We start from the raw sequence: 13,860 nt of genomic DNA, 5'->3' as shown, positions 1-13,860 counted from the left end.
AATTTGGTACAGACAGCTGGTAAACACATGAAAGATCGTTCTCTGTTAATCGACCGTAAGGAGTTTGCACAGGGTTACACCTTGTTTGCCTTTGACCTGTCTCCTGACCAGGAATGCACTGATCACTATTTCCTGATTAAAACCGGGAAACTGAGAGCAGAAATACGTTTTGGGAAGGCTTTTACGGTTACCGTCAATATGATTGTGTATGGGGTTTTTGACAATGTCATAGAAATAAATCAGAGGAGAAACGTTCTGTTTGACTACATGTGAACATGGACACCGTGCAGCTCTCACGTGTCTTATCAACGGACCCTTACACGAAAAAGAATTTCTTAGATGTGTTCCCTTGCGATTGGCTCCCAGGAGGCAAGCTGTCTCAGAGACCCCTAGGCTTGGTGGTGAACATGCATCCACACAACCAACCGGGTGAACACTGGCTCGCCTTGTATCTGGCGGAGCGTAACTGTGGAGAGTTTTTTGACTCATATGGGCACCCCCCAAACAGTGTGGTGTTTCCTAAAAGCATTTTGAAATTTTTAAACAAAAATGCCGCAGACATGGTGTTTCACAATAGACAATTACAAGACCCACGCTCCGTCGCCTGCGGCTTTCACTACGTGTTTTTTTACATCATCGTAGCCAGGGTTTATCTTTTGATCGGATTTTAAAATGGTATTCTAACGACTTAGTGCAAAACGACCGGATGGTGATGAATTTTGTAAAAAAGTAAATGTAAATTCTTGGGCATGCCTAGCCTTGCTCAAATCATGTCTCAACAAGCCCAGACATGTGTATCTTGCAATGATTTTCATAGCCATGTTACCCAATAAAGCACCCCAGGTGAGGAGTTTAAAGACAATTGATGTTTGGTGGGTTTTAAATAACAAACAAAAACAAAACAATTGAGGAAGAAGTACACAGATTTTTTTTAAATTATAGAAATGTTTTATTTAAAGCAAAACATTACCAGTTTTTTTTTTTTTAATTTAGAATGTGAAAAACGTTACACAACTGAGCCATTCGGCTCTTTTATCCAATTTTCGTTTTTTAGACGGCAAAAAAAGGGTCACGGTTTCTTGATCCACCCCGGTGTCAGCAGTCAAGGCCTTGAAGCGTTCCAAAAGATCTCTGTTGGCCGCATTGCCCATGACGGAAGATGGTACGTTCAGTTCTGCCATGGCATTCATAAACACATCCCATCCTTTAGGTACATGTCTGCTAGGAACAGAGCGAGTCTGGGTGATGGCCCTGACTAAGTCGAGCATGTTAGAATCATTAACCACAAAACCTTTGTACACAAAAGACCCTTTATCGTTCCATGAAGAGAGATTTTTATCCTGGCCCAGCTTATTTAGCAATACTATTGCATTTTTCTTATAACGCTTATTTACGTTATCCAACACCTCCTGAGCAACAGAGTCTGAGTTCTTTGGTGTTTCTGGGGGTTTGGCAGTCACACTTTGTTCCTGTTCCGGTAGAAACAGACTTATTTTCCCTTTATCCGCATCGCTCTGCTTCACGTACATTAGGTACCTTTGAAGCACGGCGCTGTAAAGTTTAGCCTTTTCGTATTCGGCCAAGTCAGTTCTTTGAAGAACAGACTTCATTTCAGCATCCAGTAAGCGAGTTGCGGTTGTTCTGATATTTTCCTCTGCCAGAGGGGGAGCCCTTAATTGCTCCAACTGGTGGCTGGGCACCAGGAACATTTTTTCTGCATACTCCATTATCGATTAGTTAAAAGCCCCGTTATCAGAGGGATAGCAAAACTTAACAGAGGTCCGATAAACCCCCCAGACTGCTTCACCAGATGCTTTTTTCTTTTAAGTGAAACCCTTTTATTACACAAAGTTTTTATAAGCGTGCGTTTCTTTTTCAGCACACGCATCCACACAACCAACCGGGTGAACACTGGCTCGCCTTGTATCTGGCGGAACATAACCGTGGAGAGTTTTTTGATTCATATGGGCACCCCCAAACAGTGTGTTGTTTCCTAAAAGCATTATGAAATTTTTAAACAAAAATGCCAGAGACATGGAGGGTCCTGTGGCACCTTTAAGACTAACAGAAGTATTGGGAGCATAAGCTTTTGTGGGTAAGAACCTCACTTCTTCAGATGCAAGTAATGGAAATCTCCAGAGGCAGGTATATATCAGTGTGGAGATAACGAGGTTAGTTCAATCAGGGAGGGTAAGGTGTTCTGCTAGCAGTTGAGGTGTGAACACCAAGGGAGGAGAAACTGTTTCTGTAGTTGGATAGTCATTCACAGTCTTTGTTTAATCCTGATCTGATGGTGTCAAATTTGCAAATGAACTGGAGCTCAGCAGTTTCTCTTTGGAGTCTGGTCCTGAAGTTTTTTTGCTGTAAGATGGCTACCTTTACATCTGCTATTGTGTGGCCAGGGAGGTTGAAGTGTTCTCCTACAGGTTTTTGTATATTGCCATTCCTGATATCTGACTTGTGTCCATTTATCCTCTTGCGTAGTGACTGTCCAGTTTGGCCAATGTACATAGCAGAGGGGCATTGCTGGCATAAGATAGCATATATAACATTGGTGGATGTGCAGGTGAATGAGCCGGTGATGGTGTAGCTGATCTGGTTAGGTCCTGTGATGGTGTTGCTGGTGTAGATATGTGGGCAGAGTTGGCATCGAGGTTTGTTGCATGGGTTGGTTCCTGAGTTAGAGTTGTTATGGTGCGGTGCGTGGTTGCTGGTGAGGATATGCTTAAGGTTGGCAGGTTGTCTGTGCATGAGGACTGGCCTGCCTCCCAAGGTCTGTGAAAGTGAGGGATCATTGTCCAGGATGGGTTGTAGATCACTGATGATCTTGACATCAGACCTTGACACCACGCAAGGCACTGCATTTAGCCGTATGGAATGGAAATCTATCAACCTCATCATCAGTGATCTGTCTGGAAGGAAAAGACCAGTTCTTAGTCTATAAGCGTCTGGTGTGGAGGCATTTAAGTCCCATCACCAGGTAGCCATAAGGTTAATCGTGCGACTCATTTTTCCCTGACAAAATAAGTTGTGAACTATATACATAATGCTCAGGTTTCTGTGATGCACGTACTTGGTAAAGGCTTTCTTGATTTCATACCTGAGCATTATGTATATAGTTCAAAACGTATTTTGCCAGGGAAAAAAGAGTCACACGATTAACCTAAACACAAAATACATGGTTCTGTTCAAAAATCCCAGGGATAAATTACAAATTGCTACGCTCACTCAGCAAATGTACCCTGGCAAAGCTCAATTCTTTCTATAAGCTTTTGAGGATGCTACCAAAAGTCCTTATGGCTACCTGGTGGTGGATTTAAATGCTTCCACACCAGACGCTTATAGACTAAGAACTGGTCTTTTCCCTCCAGACTGGCCGGCGGTTTATACTTTGAAAAGAACAACAGCCAGGTATAAAAAGAGATGACTTATTGGCAGGCCCCTCTTTAACAGCCGGGGCTGCTGACCAAAAACATGTCTAGCTGCGTGAAGAGAAACCTGGGCCTTTTAAAATTACTTAGCAAATCGTCTCCACAGCAAAGGAGGGCTATACTGTGTTCGGCCTCTGACGATCTAGTAGCGGCCATCTCAGAAATAGTGCTCAATACCTTAAAAGGAAACATACCTTTAACACAGAATCAAGTGCGTGTGCTGAAAAAGAAACGCACGCTTATAAAAACTTTGTGTAATAAAAGGGTTTCACTTAAAAGAAAAAAGCATCTGGTGAAGCAGTCTGGGGGGTTTATCGGACCTCTGTTAAGTTTTGCTATCCCTCTGATAACGGGGCTTTTAACTAATCGATAATGGAGTATGCAGAAAAAATGTTCCTGGTGCCCAGCCACCAGTTGGAGCAATTAAGGGCTCCCCCTCTGGCAGAGGAAAATATCAGAACAACCGCAACTCGCTTACTGGATGCTGAAATGAAGTCTGTTCTTCAAAGAACTGACTTGGCCGAATACGAAAAGGCTAAACTTTACAGCGCCGTGCTTCAAAGGTACCTAATGTACGTGAAGCAGAGCGATGCGGATAAAGGGAAAATAAGTCTGTTTCTACCGGAACAGGAACAAAGTGTGACTGCCAAACCCCCAGAAACACCAAAGAACTCAGACTCTGTTGCTCAGGAGGTGTTGGATAACGTAAATAAGCGTTATAAGAAAAATGCAATAGTATTGCTAAATAAGCTGGGCCAGGATAAAAATCTCTCTTCATGGAACGATAAAGGGTCTTTTGTGTACAAAGGTTTTGTGGTTAATGATTCTAACATGCTCGACTTAGTCAGGGCCATCACCCAGACTCGCTCTGTTCCTAGCAGACATGTACCTAAAGGATGGGATGTGTTTATGAATGCCATGGCAGAACTGAACGTACCATCTTCCGTCATGGGCAATGCGGCCAACAGAGATCTTTTGGAACGCTTCAAGGCCTTGACTGCTGACACCGGGGTGGATCAAGAAACCGTGACCCTTTTTTTGCCGTCTAAAAAACGAAAATTGGATAAAAGAGCCGAATGGCTCAGTTGTGTAACGTTTTTCACATTCTAAATTAAAAAAAAAAAAACTGGTAATGTTTTGCTTTAAATAAAACATTTCTATAATTTAAAAAAAATCTGTGTACTTCTTCCTCAATTGTTTTGTTTTTGTTTGTTATTTAAAACCCACCAAACATCAATTGTCTTTAAACTCCTCACCTGGGGTGCTTTATTGGGTAACATGGCTATGAAAATCATTGCAAGATACACATGTCTGGGCTTGTTGAGACATGATTTGAGCAAGGCTAGGCATGCCCAAGAATTTACATTTACTTTTTTACAAAATTCATCACCATCCGGTCGTTTTGCACTAAGTCGTTAGAATACCATTTTAAAATCCGATCAAAAGATAAACCCTGGCTACGATGATGTAAAAAAACACGTAGTGAAAGCCGCAGGCGACGGAGCGTGGGTCTTGTAATTGTCTATTGTGAAACACCATGTCTGCGGCATTTTTGTTTAAAAATTTCAAAATGCTTTTAGGAAACACCACACTGTTTGGGGGGTGCCCATATGAGTCAAAAAACTCTCCACAGTTACGCTCCGCCAGATACAAGGCGAGCCAGTGTTCACCCGGTTGGTTGTGTGGATGCATGTTCACCACCAAGCCTAGGGGTCTCTGAGACAGCTTGCCTCCTGGGAGCCAATCGCAAGGGAACACATCTAAGAAATTCTTTTTTGTGTAAGGGTCCGTCGATAAGACACGTGAGAGCTGCACGGTGTCCATGTTCACATGTAGTCAAACAGAACGTTTCTCCTCTGATTTATTTCTATGACATTGTCAAAAACCCCATACACAATCATATTGACGGTAACCGTAAAAGCCTTCCCAAAACGTATTTCTGCTCTCAGTTTCCCGGTTTTAATCAGGAAATAGTGATCAGTGCATTCCTGGTCAGGAGACAGGTCAAAGGCAAACAAGGTGTAACCCTGTGCAAACTCCTTACGGTCGATTAACAGAGAACGATCTTTCATGTGTTTACCAGCTGTCTGTACCAAATTCATGTATTCTCTCACGCAGCGTCCTGCCTCGAAGTCCTGTTGCAGAGGCTTGGTCGGTATCTGTTCACCATCCACATACAAGGCCACAAAATTAATATCGTAATGTTTAAAATGAAAGGGATTTTTAGCGTAACTTCCGCTAAAGGCATCGTTATCCACAAACCCTAGGACAAGCATTTTGGGTAACTGTCCCAAGAACAGGTTCTCCTGGTTACTGACCCTGCTGCCCATGGGGATGCTAAACACTTTCATTCCCACACGGTCCACGGGGTATTTAGCATTAGCGGTAAGCAGGGCCTCCACGTGCCCCAGACGGACTCCCGGGGCCACCCGTACTTTCTTCACAAAAAGGGACGCTGATACAATGCGCAGTTTAAAGCCTTCAGCCGCACTGCCCATTAAACAGAAAGCGTCTTTACTGTGCGTCAGTTTAATTTTCACATCCACTCTGTTTAAGAAAAGTTTTTCTTGAAAAAACAGGTCGCTGTGTAAATAGCCCAGCAGCTCTACCGTTCTGCTCTCGGCCGTCAGCTTTGCACGCCTCACAAACCCTAGATTCCCTCCATCCAACTCTGTTTCTTCATGTTGTCCAGCAGTGTCTTTGTAAAACAGGCCGGCAGAAAATTGCGTGGCGAGGGTGTTGTATATATTGTTTGGCACCTTGCCAGAAATGTTTAGGCTTGCATCCTGAAAACGATACTGACTGTAGGGATACTAACAGCATAATATTCATCTTTTGTCATTTGAAATGGAGTGAAGGTGAACAAGGCCTTTAAGAAGACCGGTCAGGATCCTCCCAGTGGTATTAGTTGTGACTGTTTAGAGTGGCCACTAGGGGGCAAAGAGCAAGGAGGCTGTGTAAATGGGAAATACAAAGACAGTCTAAGACCATCTGGCGTTCACCCCACCATGGTGTGCTCCACATTGCTGTATTTGCAATAATGTTCAATGCTTGATAACAATCATTATTCTAAAATTCAGTGTCATTGTTTGACTGTCAAAATAAACTGCAGGATGTCAACAATAACCAGTGTCCCAGACAAAAACATCATTAAGCTGAGGTTAAAGCTGACAGTACATAGCAATAACATTAGAGTAAAATTTAAAAATGCAGATATAGTTATCAAAAACACCAACCATTAGCAACCTAGGAAGTTCAAAGTTTAACAGAAAAGAAACCTAAACATTTGAAAGTGGGGAGCTCTCAGTCAGAGTTCCAGCTACATGAAGGTTTTGTCTGGAAATTGTCTTTTTTGGTCTGAGTTATTTTTACAATTTTGAACGTTCATTACTTGCATAGGGAAAAAGGAAGCACGATACCCTGTGGTACTCCTGAGCTTTGGAACTGGGAAAGACAACAGGAGAGGACTCTGTAGATCACTGGACATGAGGGGAAAAGCGGAGAGCAGGTAACTCTTGTAGCAATCAGGAGCTGCATGCTTCCGAGTTTCCATGAGTCAGCTCCCATTAGCCCTAGAGACACTAAACTTTGATTCCTGTTCCCACTCTCAGGTTGGCCTCCCTACAGACCTTCTAAAGTCCACAGGATGTGTTGCAAACAGAAGTCAGCAGGAGGAGTGGACCAGAAGTGCATTCTACTGAGGGCCACGACAACTTGTGCAGATTTTAACATGTCCGCAGGGAGGCAAATATGGGAACAGAAGCAGGAATCTAGGTGTGGAACCTGCAAGAGCAGTCGAGTCAGGGCGTTAGTGGGAAGATGACTTTGGGAAGCCAGGAGGGCTGTAAAACATACCAGGCCAGGGAAAAAGTGGCACAGAACAGGATCTCTTTGGGCCCTCTGAACAAGAGGGGAACTGGGAAATTTAGGATCTTCAAAGGGCTACAGGAGTCCTCCACGCATGAGGAAGTTGGAACCCAGCTGCACATGTTCAACTATGTAATCTGCAGGTGTTTGTGGCTGCTATCTTGCCAGCTGCTGCCTATTCAGGGTTGTATCTTGTATGGGTTTCACACACTGTATGAAGTACAGCACCATCTATATTCACTGTTGGTTCTAAAATAAACATTTTACAATCTAGAGTATTTACTTAAGACATAATTCCAGGGCTCCCCTATAGGTTTCAAGCTTATAGACGCCAGCTCCTTGCATTCATTTTTACTTCTTATTTAAATTACCACATACTATTTATTCTTTCAAGTACACTATCACCAGCTTTGGCTAGTAAAAGCAAATAAAATATCAGGGAGGTGGAGGGAGAGCTAAAAAAAGGGAAAATAACTGAAGTATTTTCCTGGTTAGGGAGGTGCATTTTAGACCCACAAGAATGCTATTTAAATATTATTTTTTCCAAGTATGCAGACAAGGTAGTGGATAGGTTAGAGGGATCAAGTGGGAGGAAAGAGTGACAAAACTTGACCTTCACTCCCTTACTTACTCACAACTCATCTGTGAAACTAATGCAAATATTTTTTTAAAACCTCTGCAGATGAATTCCCAGAGCTCTTTATTTTTATATCAGCCAATTTCTCTTTCAGCCTTTAGTGGGCACATTCTGCATAATAATGGAAAATAGAAAAGAAAATGGGCTGCATAATGAGATGTTTGCCAGGCAATGAGAGAGTGCTAAGTGGCCTTGTCTTCAGTGATGCTTTCATTTCCATACAAGACCTACCAGCCTCAGAAGTTGCTAACGTTTTTCAAAAACCCAGGTTCCCTTGTGACATTTGCAACTAAAAAAATTTTGATTTAAAACTCTCCTGTATTTCATTGGTGGCATTTAACAGCTGAGAAGCCATTTTGTCCTTTGACTGAAGTTATAGAGAACCATGAACTTATTGCATTGTGATATGCTTGCATTGTGTTGTTTTGGTCACAGTGGCATCTATATTTGACATTGTGTCTTTCAGACTGAAAAGTCTAAGTGCTACAGAGGCTGACACAAAGGCTACCCCTATGACAAATTTCAAGATCTTGCTCCAAAGCATGGGGGTCCTAGACTTTTCAGAGAAAAGGTCACCACATTTTATTATTTTATTACTTTTTCCTAGCCTTGTTCTTGGAAGCGGCTGTACTGTTTTGGCTGAAATTCTCCCCTCAAAATATTAGCTCCAGCATGCACACAACATGGAAAATTTCAGCACAAATGGTTAATGTTTGTCAAAACAACAACTTATATCAGGTTCTCATAAAGGGAAGCGTTGGGCTACCTTAACAACAGGCCGCGCTACCAGCCTCATCTTATAATTACAATTTCATCCCCTGGAAGCTTTGATTTTGAAGGCTTTACCCAAAGATGCGTTATTAACAAAACCTAATAAATACAATTTGATGATTAAAACAGAGTAACATACGTTGTTTTCCTCTCTCTTGCCATGGCGAGAAACAGACCCTCGTGGTGTTGTCATTTTCAGTTCTGTTTTGGAACTGGGAGCATCTGAGGAACTCAGGCCACGAAGAATTCACCATCCCCAGAACTGGTTCACAACCTTCCTTTGCTGCCTCACAAAATGATCTACAGGGCAGGAGGCCTCGACTGGAGGAAAGAAAGAAAAAAGAAACAAAGAAATAATCTATTTTTTACAAAATTATTTCTACTTTTTTCTCTATTTTTTTAATTTAAAATAAATCAACATTTTTGAGTAATTGTATGTTCAACAAAACTATGCAGAGTGATATGAAAGTGGATAAAATGATCTGGAACTAAGTCCTCATTATTCATCAAAGGTCCCATCTACACTGTCTTTTAAAATAACTTTAAATCCAAGTTAAATTCAAACCAATTTCTTACCCAGGCCAATCCCGTCCAAGCTGAGCAGCCAAAATATCCTACAAACCAGACTGGCAATGAAGATTAAACATGATTGAAAAAAACAGTGTAACAGGTTTAAAGAAATTGTACTTGCCTATTTTATTTTCTCACTCTGACATATATGTATGTATACACCTGCTTCCCTTTGATCTTCCTTAGTCATACAGACACACACTCACACACATACATATAAATATATATATAAAATCAGAACAAGAGAAACATTACACTCATAAATATGAAACACCTCCAATAATGACCTAATTAGATTTTTCTATTTTTTCTATATATTAATACATTTATGAATGATCTGGAAAGGGAAGTGATCAGTGAGGTAGCAAAATTTGCAGATGACACAAAATTTTTAAAATTAGTCAAGACTTGAGAAAACTGTGAGAAGCATCTGAGGGACCTAATCAAGCTACATGAAAGGGCAACATGATGGCAGATGAAATCCAGTGCTGACAAATACAAAATAATACATATGGGAAGAAATAATGTGAAGTGTTACTAGATTCTAAATTAGCATTAGCAGCTCAGGGAGATGTGGCTATCATTGTGGCCAGCTCGATGAAACTCTGCTCAGTGTGCAATAGTGGTCAAACAAACAAACAAACTGTATGAGGAACGGGATGGAGATTACTGAAAATGTGATAACACCATTATATAAAATAGAGGTATACCCTCATCTGGAATACTTTGTCCAATCTCAAAAAAGGCATATCAGCAACAATAGATTAAGTTTAGAGACAGGTGATAAGATAAACTCTGATATGATAAATGACTGAAAAAAACTGGCACTATTTATCTTACAGAGGATACAAACAAGAAAGGAAATGATGAATATATACAAAATAGTAAATGATATAGAGAAGGTAAATCAGGAATTCTATGCACCCTTCATTATAATTCCCGAACAAGGAGATTCAATTAAATTAAAAGTTGGCAAATTTAAAACTGATAAAAGAAATGTTTTTTCATACAATACAACTAGCTTACAGAACTCACTGCAAGATACCATTGAGGGCAAGAGTTTAACAGGATTCAGAAAAGGATTATTTATATGGATTAGAAGAATCTCTCAAATTATTAGAGTAAGGATTAAAAATAGTTCAGGGTTTTGAAGGGATATCAACTCTTTTGCTTGGGGAAATAAACCAGCTTCTAACTAATGGGGATTAGGAAGAAACTTTTCTTGCGGGCAGGCTATGCCATAACTCATTTCTTCAAAGTTTCTTGCACCTTCCTCTGAAGCAGCTGGTAGTGGCCAATGTCAAAGCCAAGAAACTGGACTAGCTGGCCCACTGGTCTGATCCAATATGGTAATTTCTAGGAACCTATGAAATATCCTGGCTTTGGAGTATGATCTCAGACCTTTCCAGGGTTAAAAGCAGGTACTGTGTATACCGGTTGAGAGCTGGGAATCTTCACATTTCTATAACTCTAGTACCATAAGGTGTCAGAAACTAAAGCTTATGCAATAGCTGGTATCAACCCAGAACTGAGTCTTGCTCATCCTCAGTCCCCAGGAAGGGAGTAATTTTTACAGGAGAAATTCCAAGTTTGTGGGAACAAGGAAACAGTTCTTTGACAGGCCAATTCAAATAAAAACGGCTCCTGCTCAAAGCCACTCCAGGGTTTGGAATATTAGAGTAACTTCTGGGGAGATGGCTTAGTAGGACATATCTGAATGGTTTGGGATGACCAGCATTCCTCCTGCATGTCTGTCATGAGTGAGCTATGAGCATATCCTAAACGCATGCTAGTAAAACCCTTATACCTCTCTATACCAACCATTCTAGTAGAAATAACCCCACAGCGATTTATAATGTACGTGATTGGGAGCGGTTATTTATCACTAAAGAACAAGTCCTGTCCTTTCCCCTAAAGCTGTGGAGGGTCCCCTGGAAGCGGAGGAAGTGCAGTTTCTCAGTGCAAGGTTGGGTTCCTGATTTGGGAACCCCTACTCATTAGGAGCTATCCGCATGGCAGAGTGCAGGATGTGGGGAAGGAGAGGGCCTGGCCAGACGATCTGCCACCATGCAGGTCCTCCACCCCACAGCATGGAGATCTAATTCAGCAGAGCCCCCAGGGAGGGGCTCTGCATATGCTCCAGGCCTGTGAGAGAGGATTCTTCCCTCTTGCTCATCTACTCACAACCCAGTCTGGCTACTCAGAGTGAGCACTGCAATAAGCGTTCAGCCCAAGTGACTACAGTTTGGAGACTATATAGGCCAAGATTTTCATGTCCATATGTATAGGCTCCTAAATAAGTGGCCTGATTTTCAGAGGTGCTGAGCACTCAGCAGCTCCTGCTGACTTCACTGTGTTTTCCTGTTTAGTGTATAAATGGGTTAACCGGTCAATAATAACAAAGTGATACTATGCTGGGGATCAAAAAGCTACAGTAGCTGTCAGATTACCAGTGGTGCAGGGAAGAAAGAGAATCAGCTCACATGTTTATGAGAATGAGCCTTCTATTTTATAAATATAAAAACTGTATTAGATCAAAATCACAGGAGCCTGAGATTTCAGTTTTCCCCCTTGTCCTATTGTGTTGACTAGTGTTTCTGAAATCAGTCTGATGGCATTTCTCTGCTTTAAACACTAATGAAGTATATGTACAGCCAGTACCCTTATGTTTACAGGGCATCCTGATTGACTGTGGAGCTGGAACTGGTGTTTAGAGATATGTTCTGGATATGGAACTGTCTTTAGAGATATGTTCCTAAGTCACGCTAAGGACTTTCACACATGCTAAATGCACTTTACACTCTGAAGTGCAGGAATTATCTCATATCTGAGATAAAGATCTGTATCTCTAAACTTGTCTCTTGTGGCACCCTGAGTGATTATCTGTAGTTGGCAGTTTGTTTGTTGCTTGGAAATAAGCACTTACATTCTAAAATAGTACCTTTCACCACGACTTTATGTCATGCTGAAGGCAGATAGTTTCGATAGCATGTAAAAGGTCTGGCTGAGTGCAGAAGAAAAAACAAATGGCTTCTGGATTCTTCTGTTGACAGTAAGAGCTGCTGGTTATTAATATTCTCTTGATGTTGCCAGCACACTGTTCTGGCAATTAAAGACTCGCTATCAGAACCAGTAAAACCACTTCAGATAAAGTCATTCAAAAAACACTTTTCCTGTTTTTTATGGAGCCTATTTTTGGAGGGAGAGAGAGAGTGAAAATATGAGAGGGAGCATGTGTGTATGAGGTCTTTCAGTGCCTGTCAATGTTTATCTGCAGAACAGGCCTAACAGTCCCTATCTCACTTCTGGGAATATGGCACGACAAAATTAATTAACAATTTCCTTCCAGGCACTTTTATTTTTTTTATCCCAAAATGCATGTATGGGTAATACAAATAGCTTGATAATAATTTAGAAATTACTAGGCTATTAAAGGACAATTGCATGGTGATTAAATAAACCAACAGAAAGTATGTGCTTATGAAAGGTTATATATGCCTGATCCTAAAAGGCTATTTATTTCTGGGCAAAATTATTTATACTTATGAAAAGGCTGTATATGCTTGATCAAAGTTACTTAGTGCTTATGAAAGGCTATATACGCATGATCATGTGTGAGCAAAGTTACTCACATGAGTAGTCTCATAGACTTGCATCAGTAAGGGTTGAACAATTAAGTCCATAATGTGTGTGCATGTATATAGAAAATTCTAGAAGAAATAGTTTCATAGATGTTTAAAATGGTGGTGAAGTTACGTGAGGCTGAACCGTTCCAATATCTCAGCCATAAATGAGGTGCCATATATCTAAAACAGAACTAGAGATTAATTTACTGAATTTAGCCATAATCTATATAGGCTGATCTTTTAAAGTCCCAACTGGTCAAATTTAAGAAAATGTGTAAATTACAATATACAACTACATTTGAATGGAAAGATGTAAGGGGCATAATTAATGAGACTACTGACTAATTCATTAACTATGAGCCACTCATTAGTCTGATAGAGCTCCTCTATTGGACTCAAGGCACAGTTAAAAGTCCATCTATTCTTTTAACCCAGGGGTGGCTAACATGTACATTGCCAAAGAGCCACAGTATTACCTCAGCAGCCCCCCAATTAGCTCCCCCACCCCCCACCTGCCAGCAGCCCTGCTGATCAGCACCTCCCCATCCTTCCCCATGCCTCCTGTGGCATGCAGGAGGCTCTGGGGGGAGGGGGAGGAGCGAGGGCATGGCAGGCTCAGGGAAGGGGGAGGAAGGAGTGGGGGCTTTGGGGGAAGGGGTGAAGTAGGGGCAGGGCCTGTGGCAGAATTAGGGTTGAGCAGTGAGCACATCTGCCCCTCTCCCCCCAGCACATTGGAAAGTTGGCTCCTGTAGCTCCAGCCCTGGAATTGGTGCCTATGCAAGGAGCCACATATTAACTTCTGAAGAGCTGAATGCAGCTCTGCAGCCACAGGTTGGCCACCCCTGTTTTAACCTTTGCCTGGTGGGGTAATGGGAGGGTTATTTGTTATGTTTAACAATTCTATGGTTTGTGTCCATTTATTTTTAGTTAACACTGGCTAACTAATTTTGTATTGTTT

At 41.5% G+C, this 13,860-nt stretch overlaps 1 protein-coding gene across 10 annotated transcripts in view; it reads right to left on the bottom strand.

Annotated features, from left to right (window-relative positions):
• The window catches only part of CORIN (corin, serine peptidase), a 261,755-nt gene that overhangs the window by 147,016 nt on the left and 100,879 nt on the right, over window positions 1–13,860 (bottom strand). For all 10 annotated transcript variants that reach the window (XM_034771341.1, XM_034771332.1, XM_034771335.1 and 7 more), the window contains exon 5: window positions 8,846–9,027. In XM_034771341.1, the coding sequence (XP_034627232.1) occupies window positions 8,846–9,027 (182 nt within the window). The remainder of the gene's footprint in view (window positions 1–8,845; window positions 9,028–13,860) is intronic.

The sequence above is a fragment of the Trachemys scripta genome, chromosome 5 (assembly GCF_013100865.1).
Source record: "Trachemys scripta elegans isolate TJP31775 chromosome 5, CAS_Tse_1.0, whole genome shotgun sequence".
Classification (NCBI taxonomy): domain Eukaryota; kingdom Metazoa; phylum Chordata; order Testudines; family Emydidae; genus Trachemys; species Trachemys scripta.
The sequence above is the reverse complement of the archived record's forward strand: the minus strand, read 5'-3'. Positions and strand labels throughout refer to the sequence as shown.